Raw genomic sequence first — 24,963 nt, 5'->3', positions numbered from 1 at the left:
ACCATAACACTCTGAAGGTGAATCTGTCCGGAAAACTTTTTTTTTGAGATTTGCATAATGATTCTTAAACTCCTCATGAAGACGTAGAAGAGAAGTAATGCAATTTCGATTCGAATATTTCTGCAAAATTTAAGAATAAATTGGCTACAAGTCTGCCCTACTAAACATAAAAAAAACTTAGGTTTCCACGAGTATTTTGCTGTAGATTTTAAAGGCAGCTTCAATGTACACAATTTACTATAGATCTCAGTTATAATTAGTTTAAGACTTGAGATTTGTATGTGTTTTCAATGCAAAAATAACAATCTCACCTCGAAATTGTTAGCAAGAAATTTATGTCTTACCCTTTAGACACTAAGAATGTGCATGAATTGCGTGTTCGGGGTCGAAAACGATGGTTTTTAAGCCATCTAGTTTTTTCGACCCGTTTCATAAGACATTTTTTGCGTATCTGTTTTCAAAACAGTGTTTTGAATTACATGGAATAGTTGAAAATTCTCCAACAGTTCGATGATTATTATATTCGAGATTTTTTATTTGATTTGTTTAGTGATGTCACTAACAACCTTTTACGGCCTACGGCCAATAACAAGTGCAGTCTGGACCACAAGCTTAACACGAATCGACACAATGGTAATTGGTACCCTAAATTTGTGCTAAAAGATGATATACTTTCGATGATAACTTCCCTCCCATCCGGGTATTTTCTGGAAAAAGTGCGACTATCGTTTTGTGACAAAATGTGTAGGTTTTGAATGAAAATAATAAATGTTTGCGGTGATGCAACCTTCTACGAGAAAACGCAATAGTTCACTAAAATTGGCACAAATTCTGAGTTTTCTCGTAATAGGCTACATCACCACAGACATCTATCATTAGTAACACTTCTTGATACAAAACAATGGTCTAACTTTTTCCAGAAAGAACGCGGATACGAAGGTATCATCGAAAGCATATCATCTTTTCGCACAAATTGAGGCTACAAATTTGCATTGTAACGTTAAGAGCGCTCACCCCATGGCAATTTTCTAGCCTACATTTGTGCGCAAAAAAATTCGTTTTTTGATGATTTCTCTGAACCAAAATCTTTTTTTGAAAAAGTAAAGCATGCAAAAATGTGTTACTTTTAAGAGAAAAATTGGTTTGTGGATGATAACTTATTCCACCTTGAGAAGCCTTTGCAAATGTGTAAATTTATGTGTTTTGCAAAGGTTTCTCCAAATGGGTTAAGCTATATACCACAAACCAATTTTTCCCTTAAGAGTACCACATTTTTGCATGCTTTAATGGTTTTACTTTTTCAAAAAAAGATTTTGGTTCAGAGAAATCACAAAAAAACCAATATTTTTGCGCACAAATGTAGGCTAGAAAATTGCCATGGGGTGAGCGCTCTTAAGAACGTGAGCAAAGTTAGGTGCTAATTGATATCTCGCCTAAATGTAGGCTAAACATATGGCAAAATCATCGTATTTGGGTTAAGTCATACGTATTATTGTGTACATATCATTTAACTAGTGTATATGCAACTACCCAAAATATGAAGCTTGAGTGAACTGTAGATCGTCACCAATGCGATACAGTCAAAGGCAGTCAATTTTCAGCATAAATTAGCTTCAGCTGTTTTTCAGCTGATCCATACAAACAATCACAACCGTTTATACGTCTTTATTTGGTTTTACCACTATCAACCGTATGAACAAGGAAAACCAGTTTTGATTGCATGTGTGGATCAGCTGAAAAACAGCTGAAGCAAATTTATGCTGAAAATTGACTGCCTTTGACTGTATAAACACTAGAAAAATTGAGATTTGCTTCCTGTCAATTGCCACCAAGGGACAAGTGCTAATCGAGTCATTTAAAATGGCAGTGTCTCAGTTCGGAGGGTTCATTGTTGTCTTTTCCAGTCAAAACATTTTCAAAATTATTCGTCAATGACTTAAACTTTGTTTTTATTCAAAATTTTGCATTGTTTCAACAACTTTACTATTTTCTTCATATTTTTTTTTAAATCTTAAACAATACCACATTACATGTGTGTGTAACGCTTACAGCGTTGCTGAACTTTGGTTTTTGGAAACTCAATAAAATAAAAATAAAATAAAATTTACAATTATCAATTAATTCGACAAAAATGTGATAACTTTACGTCCTAACATAATTTTTTAGATTCAATTTATTTTTCTCATTATAATTTGGTTGATTTAATTCAAGAGTTGATGTTCAATTTGTTGTTTGTTTGTTTTGTATTTTCGTAGCTTCTAACTTTACACAAAAAAGATCAACATTTACTTAGCGACTTAATAAGCATGGTTAGCAACGAATAGAGTGGCATCAGCTCCAGCTCCTTGAACGCTGCCAACTGCGTACTTTCCAATAGCAGCATCACCATTGGCCTAGATATGATGAAAAAAACAAAATTTTACATGAGTATGGTGTTCAGAGTAACTCAATTACTGTAGATAGTAAAACCGATTTAATTTAGGTCAGCTGTACAAATACCATTCTACCTCTCAATTTTACAACTAAATAATGGCTTCCAATGTTCGCTTCACGTTGAATATCCTTTTGCTTACATTCCGTTGTAGATTCAGTTGGTGCTAACAAAAAAGTACTTCCTAACATTCTTAAATTAATCTCGGTAAGAATAGAGAGTCTGGCACTGGTATCATTTTCAATTGAACAAAGTCTTATGGATCTGATTTTAGGAATTCACCATTTTTAATTGAAATTCAAATCATATTTGTGTGTGCAAAACTATAATGATTTAGTCCCGAGTACATGTCTGCTTTCAACATAACTCGACATATTTTCCCGAATACGTTGGTCGAAATTAAGTTTTTCCCTGAATGAAGTAAAAGTAAAAGATTTGGTTTCAACACCAGACAATTGAACCTCTAAAAGAGGTCGCTCGCTTTAAATAAAAAAAAAATCACGATCACGACGAATCACCTTTAACCACCCTTCACGTTCATTTTTCTAATTTAACTCCATCCATCACACGTTAAGCTATTTTGCTCAGATTAAAAAGTCTTGGATTAAAGTCGACAATTCCTTCATTGTTCTCACAAGAGTCAGTTAGTATGAGCTATTGACAGTATTGTTCTGCTAGACAACATTCGATAGGGTGGATGAGGCCGATAGAAGTAGTATATCAAATTGAAGAATGTAAACAGACATCTCGCGTTGACTTATCAAAAGCCGCTGAGGAAAAGGATTTACTTTGATCCGTTCAATAAACAACATCTATCAGTCTTCTGTGAAGTAAGGTCTATAAGAAGTTCAGTACAAAAACTCTGAAGGTAATGCAAACTTTCAGCGGATCACCGTACTTTCGGGGTCACACTTTTTGCTCGGTGCAGCGCTTGCGATTTCAATTTCGAAAGCATTGAAGCAAGTATTCCGACGATGCGAAAATTGCAAAGACATCGTAACTGTAGCTACACAAACCGACGCGAAGGAGACCTAATTGAAATTTTCTTTTTTTCAAACTTGACAGAAGAACAAAAGAAAATTTGAATTTCACATACCGATTTGTAGTTAGAGTAAGTGACACTTTAAAGAGAAGTTGGTGCTGCACTCACATTCATCCGGAAGTACACTTTTTGTTATACATAATTTATGAACGAAATTTTTAAATTACGTAATTTATAAACGACTCCTATATAATAGCAATACGAGCTACAAATTTATATTAGGGCTAGTTGTTAGGGATTTTATTTTTATTAAGATGTGTGTAGTATTGCAACAATTACAACGTATGCGTGACATTAAAACTAAATACTACGAACGAAAAATATCAAATGATTTTTATTACAAAAATATAAGTTGCATGCAAAAACCAAAAAAAAAATCGAAAACGAAAGATTAAACAGCAAAAAATGATTGAAAGAAAAAGTTTTTACAAAATATTTCTAACAAAAAAAGACCAAATCTAATCGATAGAAAAAGGCTTATAGCAAACAAAAAATTCAATAAAACAAATCAAATAAATGCATTCACTTAGTAGAACATCTTAGTACATTGTAGGTTTGACTGATGTGTGTGTGTGTGTGTGTTTTGTGTATATTTTAGTTATAATTCTAAATAATATTTTAAAAAAACACAAAAGAAAAAACTTTTAGTATGCGTGCGATTTAACAAATAGGCTTGTGGTAGCTGCAAATGACGGGATCGATCCGGGTTCGTATTTGCCTTGACAAGCCAGTGCGTTTGCCTATAAATTTTTCGGTTAGATAATCCAATTAAAATCCAAAAATTGTGTGTGTTGGAGTGTAACTGCCGAGTTAAGCCGAAACTCCGTATTGTATTCGTGTCTTTGCCTTTAAAGAGCTTTTGGAAGCTTTAAGCTTCCTATTCCACTAAAACACTCCACTTTTGCAATGACATCCAAATGAAGCTCAAAGCTTTCGAAAGCTCTACAAAGCACACAAACTATACGGTTTGGCCTAACATGGCAGTGTAATTTTGTGTGATGGGTAAACATCTATTGAACAACTCTATGATTTCTTTTAAATTCTAGAATTACTCTTGGAAATGTTCCGTAAGTTGATGAGTCGAACAAAAATCTTTAATCAACAGCACATTGTTCAATTGAAGTTTAAAAGTTTGGTTTGTATCATGAATTTTGTGGAATGGATGGTACATTGTGTATGGGCTTGAATGAATCTCTAAAGTTTTGTTTTGGAAAACCGGTCTTTCAGAGGTCTTTACATCAGCTGGAACTGATTCAACAGCCAGTTATGATAAGTCAATAATATAGATTGCGGAACAGAAGCGGTTATGTAAAGTGGATTAATGAAGAAAATGTTTTGGTTCTTTTTGTCCAAAATTTAATGAATGCTGGGTTGGGATTGGTACGATTGGCACCGAAACCCAGACTGAAAACGAAGGTGAAGCTGTATGAACTCAAATTGACTCGATGAAACATAGTTTACGGCGTAGGCTCCTCAGGTATAAACTGCATCGCAGGTGATTAACTACGTGCAGAAACGATCTTGAGTCACATGTCAGTTTTTAAACAAAAAATGTGGATGAGTATCGGAACGTGTGTCTTTGGGTAAGTATTAAGTGTTTCCAGAATTACATCCACTACCTACTTACAACGTGAAAATCAGTCACAATTCAAAAAAGCAAATGAACACACAGAGCATTAAATCAAAATTGTTCAAACCGAGTACTCACTTTGGCTCTCTTCAGAAGTTCAGCCTGACCAGCAGCAACATTCTCCTTCTTTCCACCCCATGCTCTCAACACCGAAGCTTGCAATGCACGACCGTATGAGAAGGTCAATGCCCATGGTCGCAATAATGGCACTTGATTGATGTAGTTCAAATGCACGGAAGCTTCTTCTTCAGATTGGCCACCCGACAAGAATGTGACACCAGTCACAGCAGCTGGTACAGTTCGTCGTAGGGCGGTGACTGTTGCCAAAGCGACTTCTTGCGGTGATACTTTCTTTGCACTTTGTCCGGGAGTGACCATGTTTGGTTTCAACAATGTACCCTCCAAGTAGACATGATGATCGCTCAAAGCCTTGTACACAGCAGCCAAAACAGTTTCAGTGACTTTCTGGCTACGGTCGAGGTCATGATCGCCATCGGGAAGGATTTCTGGTTCAACAATTGGAACGATGCGTTGTGACTGGCAGATCGATGCATAACGAGCCAATACATTGGCATTTTCCAAGATGGCCTGATAGCTGGGTGTATTTTTGCCGATCTTCAAGACGCAACGCCACTTGGCAAAGTCACAACCATCCTTCTTGTATTGAGCGCAACGAGCTGCCAAATCATCCAAACCTTGTGTGGTGCATTCACCTTCCGAGCCCATCAAATCAACGACACCGCTGTCGACCTTAATACCGGGAATGATGCCCTTCTTCTTCAAAATGTCAACGAATGGGGTACCATCGTCAGCTTTTTGGTACAAGGTTTCGTGGAACAGAATGACACCGGAAATGTTTTCCGCTAATTTGTCATCGGTGGTGAACAACAATTGACGGTATTGACGACGAGCATCGTCCGAATTTTCGAGGCCAATGTCCTAATGCGATACAGTTAAATTTATAATTTGCGTGCTCCTGGTTCCATGGACAACAAAACAACAGCCTACCTTCAAACGCTTTCCCATGGTGCCAACGGATTCATCAGCAGCCAAAATACCTTTGCCCGGAGCGACAATGGCTTGTGCGATGCGTCTGAGTTCATCTTGAAGTTCTTTTGATGGGTAGTTGAAATAGGTAGTCATTTTGAATGATTTGTTTCTGTAATAAAATTCAATAACTCTTAAGAAATCAAATGAAATTAAATGAGAAAACGTTTAACAAAGCCGACGTTTGAAAGTAAGAAAGTGATTTTTCGTAACGTTCACTTTAGCGTAAAGTAGCGACTAACGTTCAATCGCGCTAAGTAATTTCAGGGAATAGTACATTTCGCACCTAGGACTAAAAGTCCCTTTTAGCGTGTGAGAAGTTTCCAGACAGAGCCGAAGGCGAGTTCAAAAGACAAAATTCAGCAAAAACACAAACACTGAATTTCACAGGTCAAATGTTTCACCCTTTCGTTTTACTGTAACAAACAAATGCCGGAGTTGAGACGGAATTGACGTTGATAAGAAAATATTTTCAAGCAGACAAAACAAGCTCCCCGATAAAATAAATCAAAGTTCGACTGTCAACAGTTCAATTTAAAAAAGTTAATAACCCACAATTTAAAAATGCAATTTTTCCAAAGAAGAATAACTTCACGATGCTTCTTCGACAATAATGGACAGCCAACTGTTGGTATATTCAACAAATCGTCTTATTTTTATTAAATTGATAATTATTATTTTTTGCCGCAAACAAACTTATCGACACAAGAAAACAGGTCGTAACCGAGGCTAAAAATAAAATCATCCAACGACAGGCCTTTACTTTCAGCCAATCAGGTTGCCGTATACGAAAAATGATACGTGGTGATGGTATGTAATCATTTATCGGCAAAGTGTATTAGAATCGAAACACACAAAAAACTTGTTTCGCCGGCAAAAATATTTATGACCTCGTAGCATTATTAACATACGAAACAATAAATTGTAATATTGGATGGGACATTATAACGGACTTGATTTTTGTCGATCAACAATCTCCTTTGGAAAATTACAATAAATTGGCGGAAGTACAATGTACAATATTCATAAGAAGCGAAAATAAATTTCTATTTCGTCAGCAAGAAAAATATTACAGCCGATGTAATGTTGCATCAGCAAGTTTATTCGGGTATATAATATCGCGACAGACATTAGTAAGATGTTGAAATGATAGGGTGTTGTAATAGGCAGGAAGATAAAATGGTTTGAATTCAGAAACGTAATAAAACTTCCGATAGCGACACTTATCGACATTTAACCTAACCATGACCACTGAGAGCGCATCTCACCATAATCGAATAATCGTAGACATTCACATCAATTGATCACGTAGCATAAGCTCGGATGATTCAATTCAAGCCATTCTCGCTGTACAATCGGATCACGTACATAACAAGTGTTTGTCTACGCGTTGATTAAATTCTTTATCTGGCATTTTTTAGATCAAGTGGCTCATGCTCCGCATATTGACGTAATCGTACTTTCTAACAATTTAAGTTGGAATCAGTTCAACAAAAATAAGAAATCATGGTCTTGATCCATAGCCTTGAACTACGTAATTTCAATGTAACAAATCGATTTGTTTATTGCCACAAAAATAGATTGACGAGAATGCATTGTCATATCGAGGTTGTGATGCACCAATGATTTAGTAATTTGTAACCACAAAAACGGTTTTTATTGAACGGTTGTGTTCTTATTGGACTTGTAAGGTTTGATGATTTCAGTTTTTTTGCGTTCTTAGTTGTATTATGTACATGCAGTGTTTTGCTATACATATCGACATAACCCAACGCGTAATCAGAAATTTAAATTTTTTAATTTTAATTCAACATTCAACACGTCCTAGCACCCGATTCTCTTGAAAAGAATTTTGTTCGGGTTCGCTATTTTAAGCCGACGACCATTAAGAAAAGCATTTGACTTTGGAGAATAGCAATGTGAAGGTCATATTCTGATAAGCGAAAAATGATAATTTCTTATATGCGGGACAGCGGCAATACAAAGTTATGCAGCGAAAATTCAGAAAAGCGCCAAATAACTCGAAATTAATTGCATAATAATTGTGCGAATTTCACATTGATTTTTATCACTGCAACAAAGTGCACCAGTAAATTGTTATGAAACACAAGGTCAGAAAATCAATTAACTTTTCACACAGAATTTTCTTAAAAGAAACACATGGCCATAAATCAACTCCCGACAGCACTTTTTTTTAAGAATTAAATTCCATATTTACAGCAAAGTTCGAAATGAATTTAAATTGGCGAATAATTTAGAAATTTTCCCGTACACCGCTGGCATACATAGGTTCGCAAGATTCAGAAGGAAAAAAAAGTTGAGTGATAAGAACCGACAATTTAATTTCGCGGTGTTGGAAAAGCAATCGAAGGAATTTAAATTTGTTAAATTGTTCTACTCACTTGGAACGACGGTATTAGCAGAAACGTTGAACTCAACACTTTAAGTGTAATAAGAAATTGCACTGATCGAGCAGCAGTGAAATATATTTCAGAAAACTTTAAGGTTGAATGAAGGTCGGTTCATTTATGTTTCGTTCATTTTTATATCATTCGGAGGTTGTCAATGGGTGCCATCTAGTGAACGATTCGTGTATTCTAAAACATTTTATGGAACGTCACCAAGCTGCAGTGTTGTCAATGTTTCTCAGTAGGGAACGAAAAATTCAAAAAAATACTGGCAATGGTTTAGTGTCTCATTCAAAACTTAAAGATGTATGCGAACAAGGCTTGATATAAGATAAGTTTTAACTTTTCGTGGGTTTTGTTAGTTTCCATCGTTTTATTCGTTCCATATCCATGTCATCATATAACAGTATCGTCTCTCTTTACATTCCACAAGTAACGATTCAATACGATTCTTTACGTTTCTCTTGGTGAAAGCAGAGAAAACGATTTGGAACGAATATAAGTGCAGAATGATAAGCACGTAGAAAAATTTGAGTTCATCTTCCACCTTAAACATGAGAAAATCCAGAATATGTACTCCCGTTTTAACATCATGTGAGTATAGGTGGGGTAGGGTAATCTCGCACACCACACAAATTCATGGTGTGCGAGATTCACCTCTAAGTGGTGAATCTCGCACAGTCATGACTTTTCGTTACATGTCGTAAAAGGACGCATACTATGATCGCGTGTGCGAGATTCCCCGACACCGTATAGGTTTGTTCCAAGTAACTGTAAGCACGAAATTTGACTGGCCGAACGAAGACGATTTCATGCTCCGTGCTTCGGTTTTCATACAAATGTTGACAAGGTTGAAAATTAACAGTAATTTGACAATTCGTATGGCCTTGGAACAGACCTATCTTCTAATGTTTCAAAATCACCAGGCTGCATACTTTGAAGGATGTAGTGACAATAATTTCACAACACACACCGTCAACGAGCTTTTCGCCTAACAGACTGAACGACATTACCAACGAACAATTACAAAGAGACGTTATCGGTACTAAATCCAAGAGGCAACATAATAACCGATTCAATTAGATGTTATTATTCTGTCCTACAACGCATTAAAACCTTACAAACCGGTTTTCACCTTAGTAAAAACCGGTTCGTAAGGTTTTTATGCGTTGCAGGGTTGTATTGTGGACAACAACCACAACAACCTGATGATGCGACTTATTGTGTTGCGGTTGAGTTTCGAACCCAAACTTGGTAATTCAATAATTCAATGTGAAGTCACGACTTACACACTGTGGTATTGAGTTGTTCAGTATTTAGAGCCGCTCTGCTAGCTAGCAATTCCCTATTTCAGCTAATCGAAAATTTAAGTGCGAATCTAGACTAAAAATTGCTACAGAAATATTTTATTCCATTGTTATCATTTGGAAGGTCGCATGCCCAATAGTTATTTTGTATATCTGTTTTGGACGATTGATTTTAGGCAATTTCTCAAGTTTAGCCCGAACGAAGTGAGTGTTGATATACTTTGCGAATACCATAGAGCCCTATGTCGAGTAAAACTCCAACCTCGCGACCAATACACATTATTTATCACTAAGTTTTCGTTAAGGATAAGCCAGATGAGTGTTTCGCTCCTGTCAAAATTTATGTCACTGTGTCAGTGGGTCAGTGGAACCAGAGTCTCCGGGCATGCATGAGAAGTTGTACACATATTTCAGTGATAAAATGTTTTGTGAAGTGGAACAATGTCCGACAACTCATACAATGTCCAGAGGAGACTCAATGTTCTGAAAGAACAGGTTAACACACCGACGAAGGCAGCCCAAATTGTTTTATTTACATCAGTGGTCAGTAACATGGTATAAATAGAAAATGAAACACCTAAACATAAGCCTTACATAGATGCCATATAGTAGTCGAAAAATCTGAAAAGGGCGAACAATATTGAATTTTAACGTAAAAAATGTCTACGCGAAAGAAGTGCGTTCAACAGCTTCCGAAGAAGACAAGACATTAAACGACCGCAATATTTGTGGGAGAAAAAAATAATCGAAAATGGCTGTCAATTACTTTCGTTAAATTTCTCGTTAAATCCTTAAATCCGTGAAAAAAGTTTCCAAGACAAAAAAAATTAAATTCAAAAATCTCAAAATTAACTAGTTAAACCGCGACAAAACTCTCGAAATTTTACAGTCTGCACTTTTAATTAGATTCAACACCGAAGTAAGGAAAATGTAGTGTAACTAGATATGCGCTTCCGAACATAAACATGAATTGAATCGTGTATAGGTCAACAAAAAATTAAATGTTTATTATCTGTTGAATTCCAACCAAATAATCAATCAATGATCGTGCAATCGTAATTCGAAGGAAACGAAAATATTGAGTATTTCAGTGGTAAATTAACACTTAATGTGAATTGTATTTACGGTCCGTGCATTCGCCTGATGACATTTTAATTTTTTCGAAAGCGTCGTGTCGTTTCAAAAAAATATTACTGTGTCACCCACAAAAAAAAAAGAAAAGAAAATGAAAGAAATTTTACTTAAAAATGGATTAATAAGCTGGTGATGATGTGTGGCTGGAGAATATCACAGAAATTCCGTTTTCCCAATGGTTTAAACCGAGTGAAGTTTGGATCAGTTTTTGATTCATAAATTAAATTAATGTTCGGAACGGGGCATATCAACATGTGACCCATTTTAGTGTTTTAGTGTGTTTTTGGCCGAAAAGAAATGGTTTCACTGTTCAAAAACGAGTTGAATGTATTACCGGCCATTCGAATCAATTCGTTTCATTGATGTTGTGATTAAGTATCAGCAATTAATCCATCGAACAATAAAATCGCGATCTCAATTATATTCCATTTTTATACACCACATCATGTGTATATATATTGTCAACCTATCATTCTCCATCTTAATTTCCATTTGTGTGTTATTCACATACATTCATTTTAACATTGATAATTGCATTGCGTAGATTCAGAGAAATCCGCCTGGCAGGATGGGGAAGCAATTTTGCACACATCTCAGTCTCGTTTCGTTCAGAATTTCATTTATCGATTCGATACGATGACGGAATGTGCACCATTTTTTGGTGTTATTTTGTTTATTGTTCACTAAATTTATGAGTCCGAAACGGTAGCAATGAAATCAGAACGGTGCTCGATAGAATTAAACAAAGATTGAAGGAAAACACTGCCCAATTAAAATCCCATTCCCGGAAATCTTTTGTGACACTGCGAATTTTCTTCCAAAAGGTTCTTGACTCCAATTAATTGGATGAGCAAAAATATCGCTTTCAGGCGTGAAATATTTCTGAGAAAATTATTCGAATGGTATTCGTTAAAACAGTCTACACTGCAGTGTTGTGTTATCAACCTTAGTCATTTTAACCTAGTCTGGATTCATATTTATCCCAATTAGCTCAACAATTAAAATGTCTTTTATCATATCAGATGTGGCCTACGATTCTGACTTCTCGTTCTTTCTGTTTGCGGGTCATGTTTCCTCGAAAAGCTGTCATACAATCAAGTGAATTCACAATTTTTAGTAGAAAAAAATCTCAAATTGTTTAGGCTTTCGATGGAAACAGGCAGATCCTAATTTTGGCAATTTGTACTTTCCCCTCCTCAATATCCTCGATTTTTTTTAGTAAAATTAGAAGAAGAATGTTAGGAAATATTAGATCAAGGACCGGAGCAGTCAGTAAATAAATCGGGAAATTGCAACTGAACAAACCTTCAAACTTCTTTGAGAATATTGCATGTGTTCGCTATTTCGCAGATTTCAATCTTTCACGAACGGCAAGCATATCAGCGAGACAATCATTAAATCTGTTGCGTTTAAGCATCGGCTAGTGTTTTTATGCAAAATCTTTTACTTCATTAGTTTTGAACATTTTCAGATAGGACATAATAGCTCTGAGTTCAACGCCTATTTTTGTCTTCATTAACTATAACAATGAAATAGCAGAAAATGTTTCTAGTACAATAGACACAGACCGAACTCTGGCGCTTTTCATTGCTGCAAGGATGATATGAACAGATTTCTATATGTCTGAGTACTGTTGCAACCGTTTCATAGCAGTGGTTTCCATATAGCAACAGTTTGCTTCAATAAGAATTTCCTCGATGAGTTACGATGAGTCATCCTAGAGAGAAATAACAATTCTTCATAGTCAGAAATCCTTGTTAATTACAGACAAAGTTCCGATGAATCCTCGAAAGTTATGACTACTGACGATAAAGTTTTTCATATTCGCCTTATTCCACTTATATATCGATTACGCACTGAGCTAAAATAGAATGGAAAATTGAATTCGTAAAGTGCAAAATTGTCTGAACTTTGCTGAACTCAAGAATTTAATTATATCTCAAAAGTTTACCAAGAAAAACATTGAATACCGGGAATTTGCTGGTTTCTGTATCTAAAGCATGTATTAATGATTACCACCTTCCGATTTATAGATAGCGAGATTGTTGAAAAAGTGTACTTAAACTAACTAAGAAACACAAAGAGATTAAAAACAGAAAATCTTCCCTAGCTAAGAAAAACCAGTCCCAACTAAAAACAAAATCGAAAAAGTGAAATTTACGTTTAAAAAAACCGTGCTTACACTGATCAAAAGGATACAACCACATGCGAAACTAACACAAAAAAAATGGTGCCAAAAATGCGGTAGATGTGCTGAACGGGTGTGAAACAGAATGATTTCAAGTTACAATTCCATCAGCTTGGCGAAACATTGCGATCTTCAATCATGCAGTCACCGGAGTCAACACGCATCAGTTCACGATACATTCTACAGGTAAGAAAACGACGTTCATTTCTTTATGGCTGATGATAAATACAATTGTTAGACTGATAACGGAAGAGATGTAGCAATTTACAATCAACGCATTATGTAAAAGAATTAGCGCCAGATTTTCCGCTCGTATCATTAGACGAACGAAGTATATATTTTACACATCGCCAACATTTTCTGTATTTCTAGGAATAGACTTTGATAAGCGTTTAGCAACCAAATTCGTCACTACTCGTCGTGTAACATCTGCCCATAATGTAAGGAAAATCATTGCGGGGGCTTCAAACGGAAATATAGTTCTCTGTTTTACGTAAAATAAATATCGTAAATGCGCCTCAGCATTTGAAAATTTTGCATGATTGAGTGGATGTACACATATCAACCCATTGCTGGAATTCAACCTCAAAACATTTTCAATTAACTTCCAGTATTTGTTGTTGTGGGTTTCGATTATTTTAAAAGCAAAAACGAGCATCACTGAAACAACTCTTTCGCAGTTGATGCAGTGCCCTTCAAAACTATTAATTTAAAACTTCTGGTGAACTTTCGCTTGGGAAGCTATACGAATCCAAATTAATTTCTATACCTGCAGGCAAATAATATTGAAATGTAATAAATATCAAATGGGAATAGTATATGGGATGTAAAATAAATTGGCAGAAAAAAAATATGTGGAATACCAATTTTATTCACGGTCAATTCTGTTCGTTTGAAACAGAGAGCTTGTTAAGAGCGTTTCTACGCGCAACGGATCTGAAATTTGCTATATTGCGATGCGATGCATGATGCAATGATGCAGACGATTAATATTTCTACACTCTTTATCAAATTTGTATCGGTTTTTTTTTTGTCATCGTGTTTACGCTGTGAACGTCACAGATATTGAAGAGCAGTTTTTAGTGGGAAGCGTATTTTTTAGCTGGAAAAAGACTTCTAGAAAATTGCATTTTCCAATCTCTGATCTTCATATACAAAGACAACGTTAAAAATGAAAAATACAGCGGTGTACCAAACACAAATCTGTGGTGAGTGGTGAAACATTCAGAATCGGCGATTCGTTTTTTGAGAACTTGAAGTTTGTTAAGAGCTTGAAATTTATTTGTTAAAGGATTTGACGTTGGTTTTTACTTTGATGAATTTCCCTAGTCTTATCTTCTGACAAAGTATCTCTTATTAGAGTCCTTCTCAGATGGAAATCTGACAAACTCCTAACGCTAAATTGACCGTTTATTTGACAAATTTCAGCGTTACTCTCTCGATAGCACATATAAGGAAAATCCTTGAAAACTACTTACCATTGACTGATGAGTTATAATAGCTGAAAGGACCCTTATGTGACGAAACTTTGTCTTATTTCGAACTAAAGTTCAAATCCTCTTTTTACGGGAATTTTGGTTAGGCTCAATAAGCGTACTCATTTGGAACGACTGTTGCTTAACGTCTCATTATGCTTTTAGTTCGTTAACACGTTGCCGGTAATTGTGACTTGTCAACTTTAGGCACATGGGAAAGTGCGAAAGGAAGTCGAGGAATACCTCCAAATAAATTTCTGAAAATCAAAAATTTGACTTCATCCCCTACGTGTTAAAAATCAAACGTACAGCGGTGTACGAAATACAAATTCATTCGCTTTCTATGTAACACTTACTCGTAGATATTCTAATAGTTCGTTGCCAATTCGATATTTTTAACGTTGCGAATTGGTAACGGACTATTAGAATTTCAACGAGTAAGTTCTACATATTTAAAGCGAATGAAGGAAAAATCATCCTGCCCAGCCGCGGATTTGTACACGGGACCTCTCGATTGTGAGTCTTTGTATTTGGTACAACACTGTGCGTTTCATTTTTAACGATGTCATTTTACAACGAACTAAAAGCATAATCAGACGTTCAGCAAACGTTCCAAATGAGTACTCTTATTAAGCCTAACCAAAGTAAAACGAATCAGAAACACGTCAATAGCGAATTCACCGATTAATTTTGTTCGAAAATCAGTGAAAAACGGAGACAATACCATATAAGACTTATATTATAAGTGTTTGACACCTCTTGGAGTCAGCCCACTGATCCTCCGATTACACATTCCCCAATCATTGGGGCCAATGACTCATCATTTTCTGTGGAAGTTTAGAAAAACTGAAATGATAACATGCCAATTTTTCCGTTGTCTTAGGTCATTGTCACAAATTGAATTTCTTATCAATCGGTTATACCTCTTTGAGTCATGTTGTTGGTAATCGAAGTTAACACACACTATCCTCCGTAGTCTCAGGAATAATGTCAAACTCTAGAAGTGGTGAATTGAAGTGTCCCAATCCTGTGAAGTGTGAAATCTGAGTCTTGCAAGGACGTTTTAGTCGAAGTAATCGGACATGTTTACGTCGGAGCAATCTCTATATTATCTAAGAATTCCTTTCCCGTAACCCGTGACAAAATGAGTCTAACTACATTAGACATAAGTGAAATAAAAGTTAGTCTGTACGCTCGACCTTGAAATCGCCTCGATATCCGAGACTCGAATAAACCAATTGACGAAAACATTTTCCACATTCAAACTAGAGTTTTCAGATTTTCTTCCCTCTGTTGCATAATTGAATATTTCTGTGGGTGAAAAACAATCTCATCTAGGCAAATTCAATAACGAAGCGACCATTGCTGCACCTGGTTACTGTACACGTTTCATATGTGCACAGTTGCAGTAAACGGATTGCTAATGGATTTTCCAATGTTACAATTTTCAATAGTCACAAAACTTTTTAAAAGAAAATCACTCAGACAAGTAACAGCAGTAATCTCGGTTAGTTAATTCAACGCATCAATTTTACTTCATCGACCGGCAAATTTTCGTACGTATTTCTCGGCCTAAAACAACAAACAGACATTTGAAAATGAATTAGTCATCTCGTATCGGAAGTATCCTTCATTCTGTTTCTGTTCGTTTTTTTTATGTTATCAATTGTTGCGATAAATAGCTACCACAACGTTTTCATTTCAGTCTGTCGATTAAATCGCTATACGTTCGGCATGTTTACATGCTTCTTTTTCGAGTTGAGTTTTTGTTATACACTTCTGCATTCAAGCGGAATTCAATTTCTTATCAGCACTTCTTCAAGTCGCTTCTCAGATTGAATATTTGTTGATGTTAACCGAGAGTTGTACAGTTTTCACATACATTTAAATTTAGCCCGACTAATTGAATTGATCTTATTAAATGGACACAAGAAAAGTTTAATTTTTTTAAAATTTTATTTGAACATCAGAAGTTGATTGCCAGTCAGAATTTCAGAAAGCATTGTAGACTCATTACTCAGTACTATATACAGGGAATTGAGTCATATCACACACTTTTTATTGAGAAAAAAGAATCCAATGTAAATAAGCCATACGTACAACAATAACAACATTGGATCTGTTTGAAATGAATTTCTTTTTATAACTCGACAATTTTGGCAATGAGAATTTCAGTCTCCATTTGTAGCACGTATAGTATTAGTATAGTAGTATTGTTGGCCTAACAGTTACGAGTCAAGTTAATAATAATAATTTTCGTATGGGTTTTGTTTTTAAATTTATTTCATTCATGAAATCACTTATCAGTCAGATGATTTCAGTTCTTAGATAGAATTTCTAATATTATCATTAGACGACTAATTTTGTGAATAGTAACGAAACTGTCGTTCGTTGTTCTTATACAGGCTTATTAACTGAATATGACACGAAAGGGGCGGCACTGAGATACTTCATGCTTGTTAATATTTATGAACAGAAGATTACGTTCTATTTGGGGCATTTTAATTTTGACGAATGAAAGAAACAATTACATTAGCCGCGAAGTCCCCGATATCAATACAGCAATCATCAGATGATGGACTTTCTATCTGTGTGTCTCTTAGCGGACATGGAAATAATGCGGTATCCTGGTAACATTGTCACCGAAAAAAAATTTCTTACAAAATTTAGATACCGGGAAATCGAACCTTCGCTGAACAAAGCACTGAGAAATTTATCGACCGGGAAGTCAGTATTAAGTTTTTGGCTACTGGGATATTTTGACTCGGTTACCAGGACGAAAACATTATTTCCATGCCCAACTCTTAGGTTTTTTTCGTAGATGCTATTGGCACGTCATTTCGCCTGCGAATAGTCTTTATGAAAGGAAAAATGCTATTGGCAGGCCCCTGCCAATAGCCTCTGTAAAAGGGAAAACACTATTCGCAGGCAAGTTCGCCTGTCAATAGTATCTTTAATAATAATTTGGCTATTGGCTATTGGCAGGCGCCTGCGAGTAGTCACTACGTTTTTTTGCAATTGAAGGACAAAATTAGGCGCCTCAAAATCGCAGAAAGTGTACATGAAAAGTGTAGACACAACGCACTTCAAGCAAAAGTGGTACTCTAAATAGGGTACTGAAAGTTGACAGTGCTCCATACAAAATTTTACACTGTAAAAATAGTGGGGATAAAATTTCATACAAAATAGTACTCTATTTGGCAGCTGTCATAAAAAGCACTTTTGCTTGAAGTGCGTTGGTAGACATAAAAACGTAGCACGATCATGATAGAAGTCATTCACCTGTGAAAGAAATCGCAGTTTTAATCAGGTAGGCAGTGTACTTTATCTGTATCAATTGAACCCAGGATCCAAGTTTTTAAGGTGTTACCACTCTTTATCTGTACTGTTTTGCACAAGTAAAATATCTACTATAAAGCCTCTAAATAAAATAGAGAATAGTTATTTTCCTAACGCACGTTAAAACGCTTTTTTTAGCGAATGAAAGGTGCAAACCTAGCAAAATCTGGCTCTTAGTCTTAAAAAGCAACGGAGAATGTGAACGTGAATTCCCATACAAAAATTCAAAATACCGGATTCGACCGCTAAACGCGTGGATTAATTTGTGCAGCACACCAACGATTGGTGCGACTCACCAAAAAAATTGGTACCACTTTGGAATGTTCATTCCAAACAGTTTTCTTATAAGAAATGAGAGAAATCAGAGAAACAGAGGGAATAGAAGAACAGCAAACAATTACAGCTTAGATACGAAAGATGGATTTTTTTTATGTGTGCAGTACTGTCCTTTTCTATCTAATCTTGCTAGTGTTCAAGATCGAAAACGGTTGCAATTAAATTTATATTGAGTCTTCTTTGGTGCAATATTACAATTATTGCAAAATCGTTCCGACTGCTCAGATTTTCTGCATTAAACTTTGCTTACATTTAACCCCATTTACTCGCATTTAAAACGACCGTTCGGGTCGCAATAAGGCTGCAACTACTACACAATAGCTTTATTATTCGATTAGTAACGTATCAATTCTGCACTACAGTCACTCCTCATCTGTTGATGAACAATATTTTTTTCTTAAAGACGCCCAGTAATGAATATTCGCTGCCGGTTCAAGTGTAACGTTTCTTTTTTTGTAAATCTACGAAAATTGAATTATTAATCCAAATTTAATTACCAATTTTTTTTTTGTCGGAAATTGCTTGATATCAATTTTTACATTTCTTCTATCAACAGACCAATAAAATATTAAATTGGGTGCTATATGTTGCTATATGATTATCAAGTGTTTTATCAAGGTAACAATAATTCAATTAATATTTTGTTTGAATTTTTAAACAATTTATTATTACAATTTGAACAGTTTGTTTAGTGGAAACGGGAAATCATGAAAAAAATGTTGTAACGCCCAAAAGTGTAGACTCTAATTTTAATCTCATAAAACCCATAAATACTAAGGTTTGTTGTTTTTGATCAGTTAAACAAATTTTTTTTTTGAAAGAATTTTTTTTTTTGATAAATTTGTTTTCCTGACGCAAATGAATGAACTGGAATATAGTTTGTTTGAAGATGAAACTAGCCCATAGCCGGTCCATCAGTTATTCGTTGAAATTAAAATGTGCGCCGATATCAGCAGGCTAAATTAAAGTCCAATGTTGAAAGCTATAATGCACCGAGTGCGAAGCTCGACGGATGTCCACACCTTGTGTATATTGGGCTACATTGTAGAATATTTTACTCGCCGCAAAATAGCTTCACTCACGTTCAAGAAAATCCATTAAAGAACTTCGAGAGGAATTTAGATTTCTTTTCTCTATCTGATACTAAACAATACTCTAGACCATAATAATTGACAAAAAATTGATTCTAAGTCGCGCAACCGAGAGGGGACTAGCTTCAAAATCATTAAATTTAATTGCACTTTGTCTCATTTCTAAGTATCTTGTCCTAGAACGTATAAACTAAAATTCATGTACTAACACAAATTGACAAAAAGAGACCCAATCTGATACATATTTCATTAAAACGACACGATTGGTAACCCAATTTCAATATCTGAATGGAGGAATTTACATATTAACAGATACGTTGTAGTCGCTTCAAATCGGAAATCTCATATCTAGAGCGGAAAACAACCCAATTTATTAACTAGTTAGAAAATAGCTATTGTGACTATGTTGACGTACCGTGATTTACTGCTATTTACTGTGAGCTACTAGAGATTTACTGGAGTGATTCAACACAATCGAAAATGTATACATTTCTATGCATTACCATGCGTTTTTCATGTATGCTTTGAGTGCGTTGCGCGACTCAAATAGGTATTGCATAACTTGAATTGAAACCACGAAATTGTCTTCGTCTTCGACGAAACATACATACTTATGCAAAAATTATTCTCTCGGTATTCGAATTCACACGTATACTGTAATTTCGTGGTTTCAATTCTGTGATGCACACAATTTTACACTCATCACACCATGAAATACACAAACAACAAAACCAAATATAATACACACCGTTCAATGTTGAACTTGAATGTATAGAAGACGAATGAGAATAAAAACGAAATACGAAAATACGCGATATAGAACCGAACGAGATGATCGTTCGATGTGCATCACACTACTCGTTGATACGGAGAGTAAGCTCCGTCTTCGTATCAAATTTCTCTCTTTGACGAACAACGTAAACAAATTCCACAATTAAGTAAAACATCGCCTGTATCCCTAGACCTGTTTGCAAGGTCTGCTGAGAGAGAACTAAAATAGTGTGGTTTCCGATAACTTTTGACGCGTGATATTCACTGTTTTCATGGTTTGGCGAGTGTAAAACCATTTTATTTTGTCTCAATTATGATGTTCGATAGTATTGTTTAGTATCAGATAGAGAAACGAAGTCGACATTTCTTTTGTCGTTGTGAAACAGATGTTGTTTATGTGATCTTAACGGAAAATCATGAAATAATAGTATTTTTCGTACCAAGCCAGGAAATGACGATTTTTTCAGCACCAGTGTTAAGTTTTCCTTACGAGCGAAGCGAGTAATCAAAATTAGGACGTGTGTTGAAAAAATTCATTTCCTGTCGAGGTACGAACAACGTTTCGTGCACCGGACAACTGAAATAGACAAAACACATGAATTTACTCGAAAACATACACACTTCACATTAACTATATTAAATTTGATCAATCGTATGGAAAAATTCATTCAAAACCGTTCTCACACGATGAATCGTAAAGAAATGAATTTTTTTTCGCAGGAAAACATAACAAAACATAACAAAAAATCATGGCAAAATATGTCGTATTTCAGTTGCCCGGTGCACAAATTATATTTAACAAAACGATTTATCTGAAAAATATTTTTCACATACCAACGGTCATAATATGAGTTACTATAACCACTTTCCATATAAATCGTGTTTATTGATGCTGTTTGGGACATAAACTGTTTTTACATCCCACTAAATTGCATTTGCGTTCAGCAATGGTTTGATTGACTTATCTCTTATCAAATTTCGCTATTCCAAATTTCATTCCATTTCTGTTACAATTCGTAGGGGCTGTGCTGTGTTATCGGTGTCTGTGGCACGTATGACATAAATGATGAGATGAAGCTAATTATCCCAACTGAGAAGAAAGGAAAAAACAAAATTTTGGCCCATACACTTTCTGATCCTGACAATTTCCTTTCGGTAACACAAATAGGGAAAGACACATCTCTACCAGATGTCCTCTAATGTGTATTGACAGAGATTCTTTGAAAAAATGGCAAATGGTACAGTACATTACAGTCTTGCTGTGTAGTTAAGACAATTATTTGCAGTTTGCACCGATGAAGAGAACTATTTCTGAAACGTCGAAACAACAAATTTCCGAGCAAGACACAGGAAAGTGCTGTGTTTACGGCTAGAAATTCCGAAAAGTACGGTTTGTAGCCGAATCTGTAATGACACATTTTCCGGCCGCAATCATAAAAAAAGGTTTGTTGTCGAGATTGTTGTTATACTGTTTCTATTGCATTACTTCTGTTTGAATTGAATTGCATCCATTGTGAAAAGAAATTCTTCGAATAAAAGCTTTTTTCCATCCTACTTTCTTGAAATTTCATATTACATTAGTATTTTTATGGCTGTCCGAGCAACAGATAGCTCATCTAAAGTATTTCGTTGACAAACGCAACAATAAAATCATTTAATTTGATTTAAAATTCATTTTCTTTCAATGCATTCGCATTCCTCATTCTTTCATATCTGTTGCTATACAAATGGTTTACTACACACACAATGCTCATTGAATACAATGAAACTTCGCTTTTATTTACTTCAGTTCATATTATTTTCCAATGAATTGTCCATATTCTCTCCGAATGGATTTTCACTTATTCTGTTTCAATTTTCAATTTTATTGTCGAGAAAATTTCAATGTTTTCCGGATATATTCGCTATTGTCAGTGGATATTATGTGCCACTGTGGCTCTATTACCTTAACAACATGTGACGTAGATGCAGTTAATGAATCGCTTGTTTCATATGGTTCCACGACAAAATTTGAATGTCTGTCAAGTTCATGCTGTGCTCCATGTGCATTCCACGCGAAACGAAACGAGACGTAATATTTTCAACAAAAATTTATTTGAAACTGAAATCACAAGAAATTTATTTCACAGCAAGGAAAACATGAAAAATGGTCGATCCGTACGTACACGTGGAATATCCCTAATGTTTGAAACATTGAAGTAATGCGTTTATATTTACAGAAAGCAAATCAACTACCAGGCATATAAATACGTTTCAATATGCAAAAGTTAAATTTCCTATCAAGACTTATAAATGCACCACCCAAAACCTCAACCCACCCACAACATTTACTTCGGGTGGAAATGCACTTGCACTCTATGAGGGAGGATTCACCCATGAAATATGTAATATGTGCAGTTCACCAGAATTGTTATTTGGCGTTTCGTCAACAAAAACACTGAATGTATCTCATGTCATTCTCAACAAATTCAGATTGTATTTGGATCTCGTCCCGTCAACACTATTCCTCTTGTTGATCCGTTTCAAAGTGTTTACTAGTAGTGTTAGTGATGGATCAGTTCAAAGTTCTTGGTGATGGTGAAAGACCCTCATTTAAGGTACTTAAAATTAAAATTATTACTTAGTTTTAAGAGCGCAAACCCTCAGTACTGTGTTGATTTTCATTTAAATTTTAATGAATTATTAAATGACCGCCTTGGTATCAGTTCGAATAATTTCACCTGTTGTGAATCATACTTGTGCAGTTGCGTTTAAGGTAAATCTGATATCTCATGTAGGACCGCAGGCTTTGATTAAATTTGTTTAGATCAGTAAAAGATAAAAGAAATTCAGAATTCTTAAAGAATTTTTTTATTCCGCTTGGAAAGAATTTAAAAGAAAATTTTCAAGTTCAAGTTTTAAGTTGTGGATTTAAGTGTCAATTCAACAGAGAATTGTAATTAAAAATTTTAGAATCGGTAATGCTCAATAAATTGTTTATTTATGAAATATTCCGGCCATCATCTCAGCCTTTAGTCCAATTAATCGCATTAAAAAAATTATTTGAAGTTTTTTTTTGAAAATTTTCTAGTTTCTTAGTTTCTATTTCATTATTAATCGACATCATATCATTTTGTAACCAAATAAAAATAAATTATTTTATAGCTGACCACTGAAAATAGTATTTAAGTTGCAAACAATAAGTTTTTAATAAAAGAATAATAATAACTAGATCCCACCTGTTTGGTGGGTCAGATCATTTGACTGTTTGTCTGAGCTTCTCAATAGTATTTTTATGATTTATTGATTTATTTCAATGAAATGTAATTTTTTATAATATGCAATGCCCCTGTATAAAAATTTAAAATTTAAAGTCGTGTGAATTGCGACCCTCGCCTAGCTCTGGCCGCTTCATGCTCATTAATTTTGGTTCTATTTATTCGGTTCTGTTTACAAGGCAAAATCAAATAACAAGACTCCAGATCGTTTTAACAAAGAGTAGAAAAGGCTTCTTTTGAGAACTACTACTCCCAGATTGTTGAACCAATCCGTTAAGATAACTCCAGTTATCCAGTTATCGTGTTAACCAAGAGTAGAATAGGTTCTATTGAGAATTACTCACAAAAATATATTTCATTTATTTCATCTTTAAAAAAAAGTTCTGTTTGACATGACTCTAGTTTGCATTATACAATTCAAAAGAGCTACTATATTTAGAAGAAGAACTACTACTAATTCTGGTTAGTTTCATTGAAAATCTTCGAACCGTTATCTATACACTGATGAAACTTAAACTCGTTAATTTTTGTTGTATGTATTCGATTTTGTTTACAAGGCAAAGTCACTTAATAAGAAAAATACTATTGAAATAGATACTAAAATTCTGTTAGCAACATCAGCTTGTTCGTTAGACCAACATAATCTATCTTGGAACCTAACCTCAGGAATTAATTCCATTCTCCACCAAACAATTTTTTTTTTAAATCGGTTGAGTATTACTCCAGTTAACAAAGAGCAGAAAAGGCTTCTTTCGAGAACTTCCCCCAGATGGTTGGACCGATACCACCCATTTTCGAACTTGACTTGAGGATTTCAACACTTCATCGAATAAAAAAAAAGTTTTTGAAAATCGGTTGAAATTTGCCCCAGGTATCGTGTTAACAAATAGCAGAAAAGGCTTCTTTCGAGAACTTCTCACAGATTATTGAACCTGTACCACCCATTTTCGAACCTGAAAAAGTTTTTGAAAATCGGTTGAACTTTGCTCCAGTTATTGTGTTAACAAAGAGCAGAAAAGGCGTCTTCTGAGAACTACCACCAGATGGTTCAACCGATACCACCCATTTTCGAACTTGACTTGAGGATTTCAATACTTCATCGAATAAAAAAAGGTTTTTGAAAATCCGTTGTGATTTATTCAAGTTATCGTGTTAACAAGTAGCAGAAAATTGTTACATTTAACGTTTTTTAATCACATTTCCATACATTTTTAATCATAGTGAACGTGTTATGTAATTTTCTTTTGTAAAATCCATGACTTATAGTCAAGGGAATAATCTGAGCCTTGAAAACTGGAAATTTACAAAGACCATTCCTCAGCATTAATATATTTGGTTGGGGGCAACCTTCCAGTTAAATCCGATTCCCCTTTAGATGTATGTACTAATTCTTTGCCTCGGATTGACAATCGACATTTAGTGAGTAGTGCGATGAATTACCAGAATACGATTCGTGTTTCATAAATAGAAATTAGGAAGAGTAACGTAAAGTTGTTCTGTTTAAAAT

The 24,963-nt window shown here is 35.0% G+C and overlaps 2 protein-coding genes across 16 annotated transcripts in view; one reads left to right on the top strand and one right to left on the bottom strand.

Moving 5' to 3' along the window:
- Positions 1-1,932: 1,932 nt before the first annotated feature.
- Positions 1,933-22,330, bottom strand: LOC119066266 (fructose-bisphosphate aldolase). Of its 9 annotated transcripts, XM_037168665.1 has the most exons (6): positions 22,327-22,330; positions 10,122-10,127; positions 9,272-9,276; positions 6,112-6,262; positions 5,182-6,042; positions 1,933-2,393 (listed from the first exon to the last, which is right to left on the bottom strand). In XM_037168665.1, exons 4-6 carry the CDS (start codon positions 6,244-6,246, stop codon positions 2,298-2,300), a joined length of 1,092 nt encoding a protein of 363 aa, XP_037024560.1. In that variant the 5' UTR covers positions 6,247-6,262; positions 9,272-9,276; positions 10,122-10,127; positions 22,327-22,330; the 3' UTR covers positions 1,933-2,297. The 9 variants fall into 9 exon arrangements, with proteins under 9 accessions (XP_037024560.1, XP_037024535.1, XP_037024518.1 ...); XM_037168640.1 differs by lacking the exons at positions 9,272-9,276; positions 10,122-10,127; positions 22,327-22,330 and adding an exon at positions 8,553-8,709; XM_037168623.1 differs by lacking the exons at positions 9,272-9,276; positions 10,122-10,127; positions 22,327-22,330 and adding an exon at positions 8,369-8,420.
- Positions 10,627-24,963, top strand: part of LOC119066232 (unconventional myosin-IXa-like) — a 32,429-nt gene continuing 18,092 nt past the window's right edge. For 4 of the 7 annotated variants that reach the window (XM_037168611.1, XM_037168591.1, XM_037168582.1 and 1 more), the window contains exon 1: positions 13,033-13,373. In XM_037168611.1, coding sequence (XP_037024506.1) covers positions 13,326-13,373 — 48 coding nt within the window. In that variant the 5' untranslated portion in view covers positions 13,033-13,325. Of the gene's footprint in view, positions 11,189-13,032; positions 13,374-24,963 lie in introns of those variants that run through there. The other 3 variants (XM_037168573.1, XM_037168555.1, XM_037168563.1) reach the window with 3 other exon arrangements.

Source organism: Bradysia coprophila, chromosome II (genome assembly GCF_014529535.1).
Source record: "Bradysia coprophila strain Holo2 chromosome II, BU_Bcop_v1, whole genome shotgun sequence".
Classification (NCBI taxonomy): domain Eukaryota; kingdom Metazoa; phylum Arthropoda; class Insecta; order Diptera; family Sciaridae; genus Bradysia; species Bradysia coprophila.
The sequence above is the reverse complement of the archived record's forward strand: the minus strand, read 5'-3'. Positions and strand labels throughout refer to the sequence as shown.

What these genes read in the sequence shown, in the direction of transcription:
- LOC119066266 (XM_037168665.1), bottom strand. Translation starts at nt 6,246, where the DNA reads ATGACTACCTATTTCAACTACCCATCAAAAGAACTTCAAGATGAACTC. An exon ending in CCATGGGAAAGCGTTTGAAG is followed by an intron (nt 6,043 to 6,111) that starts GTAGGCTGTTGT and finishes GTATCGCATTAG; the next exon opens with GACATTGGCCTCGAAAATTC. An exon ending in AACTTCTGAAGAGAGCCAAA is followed by an intron (nt 2,394 to 5,181) that starts GTGAGTACTCGG and finishes CATCATATCTAG; the next exon opens with GCCAATGGTGATGCTGCTAT.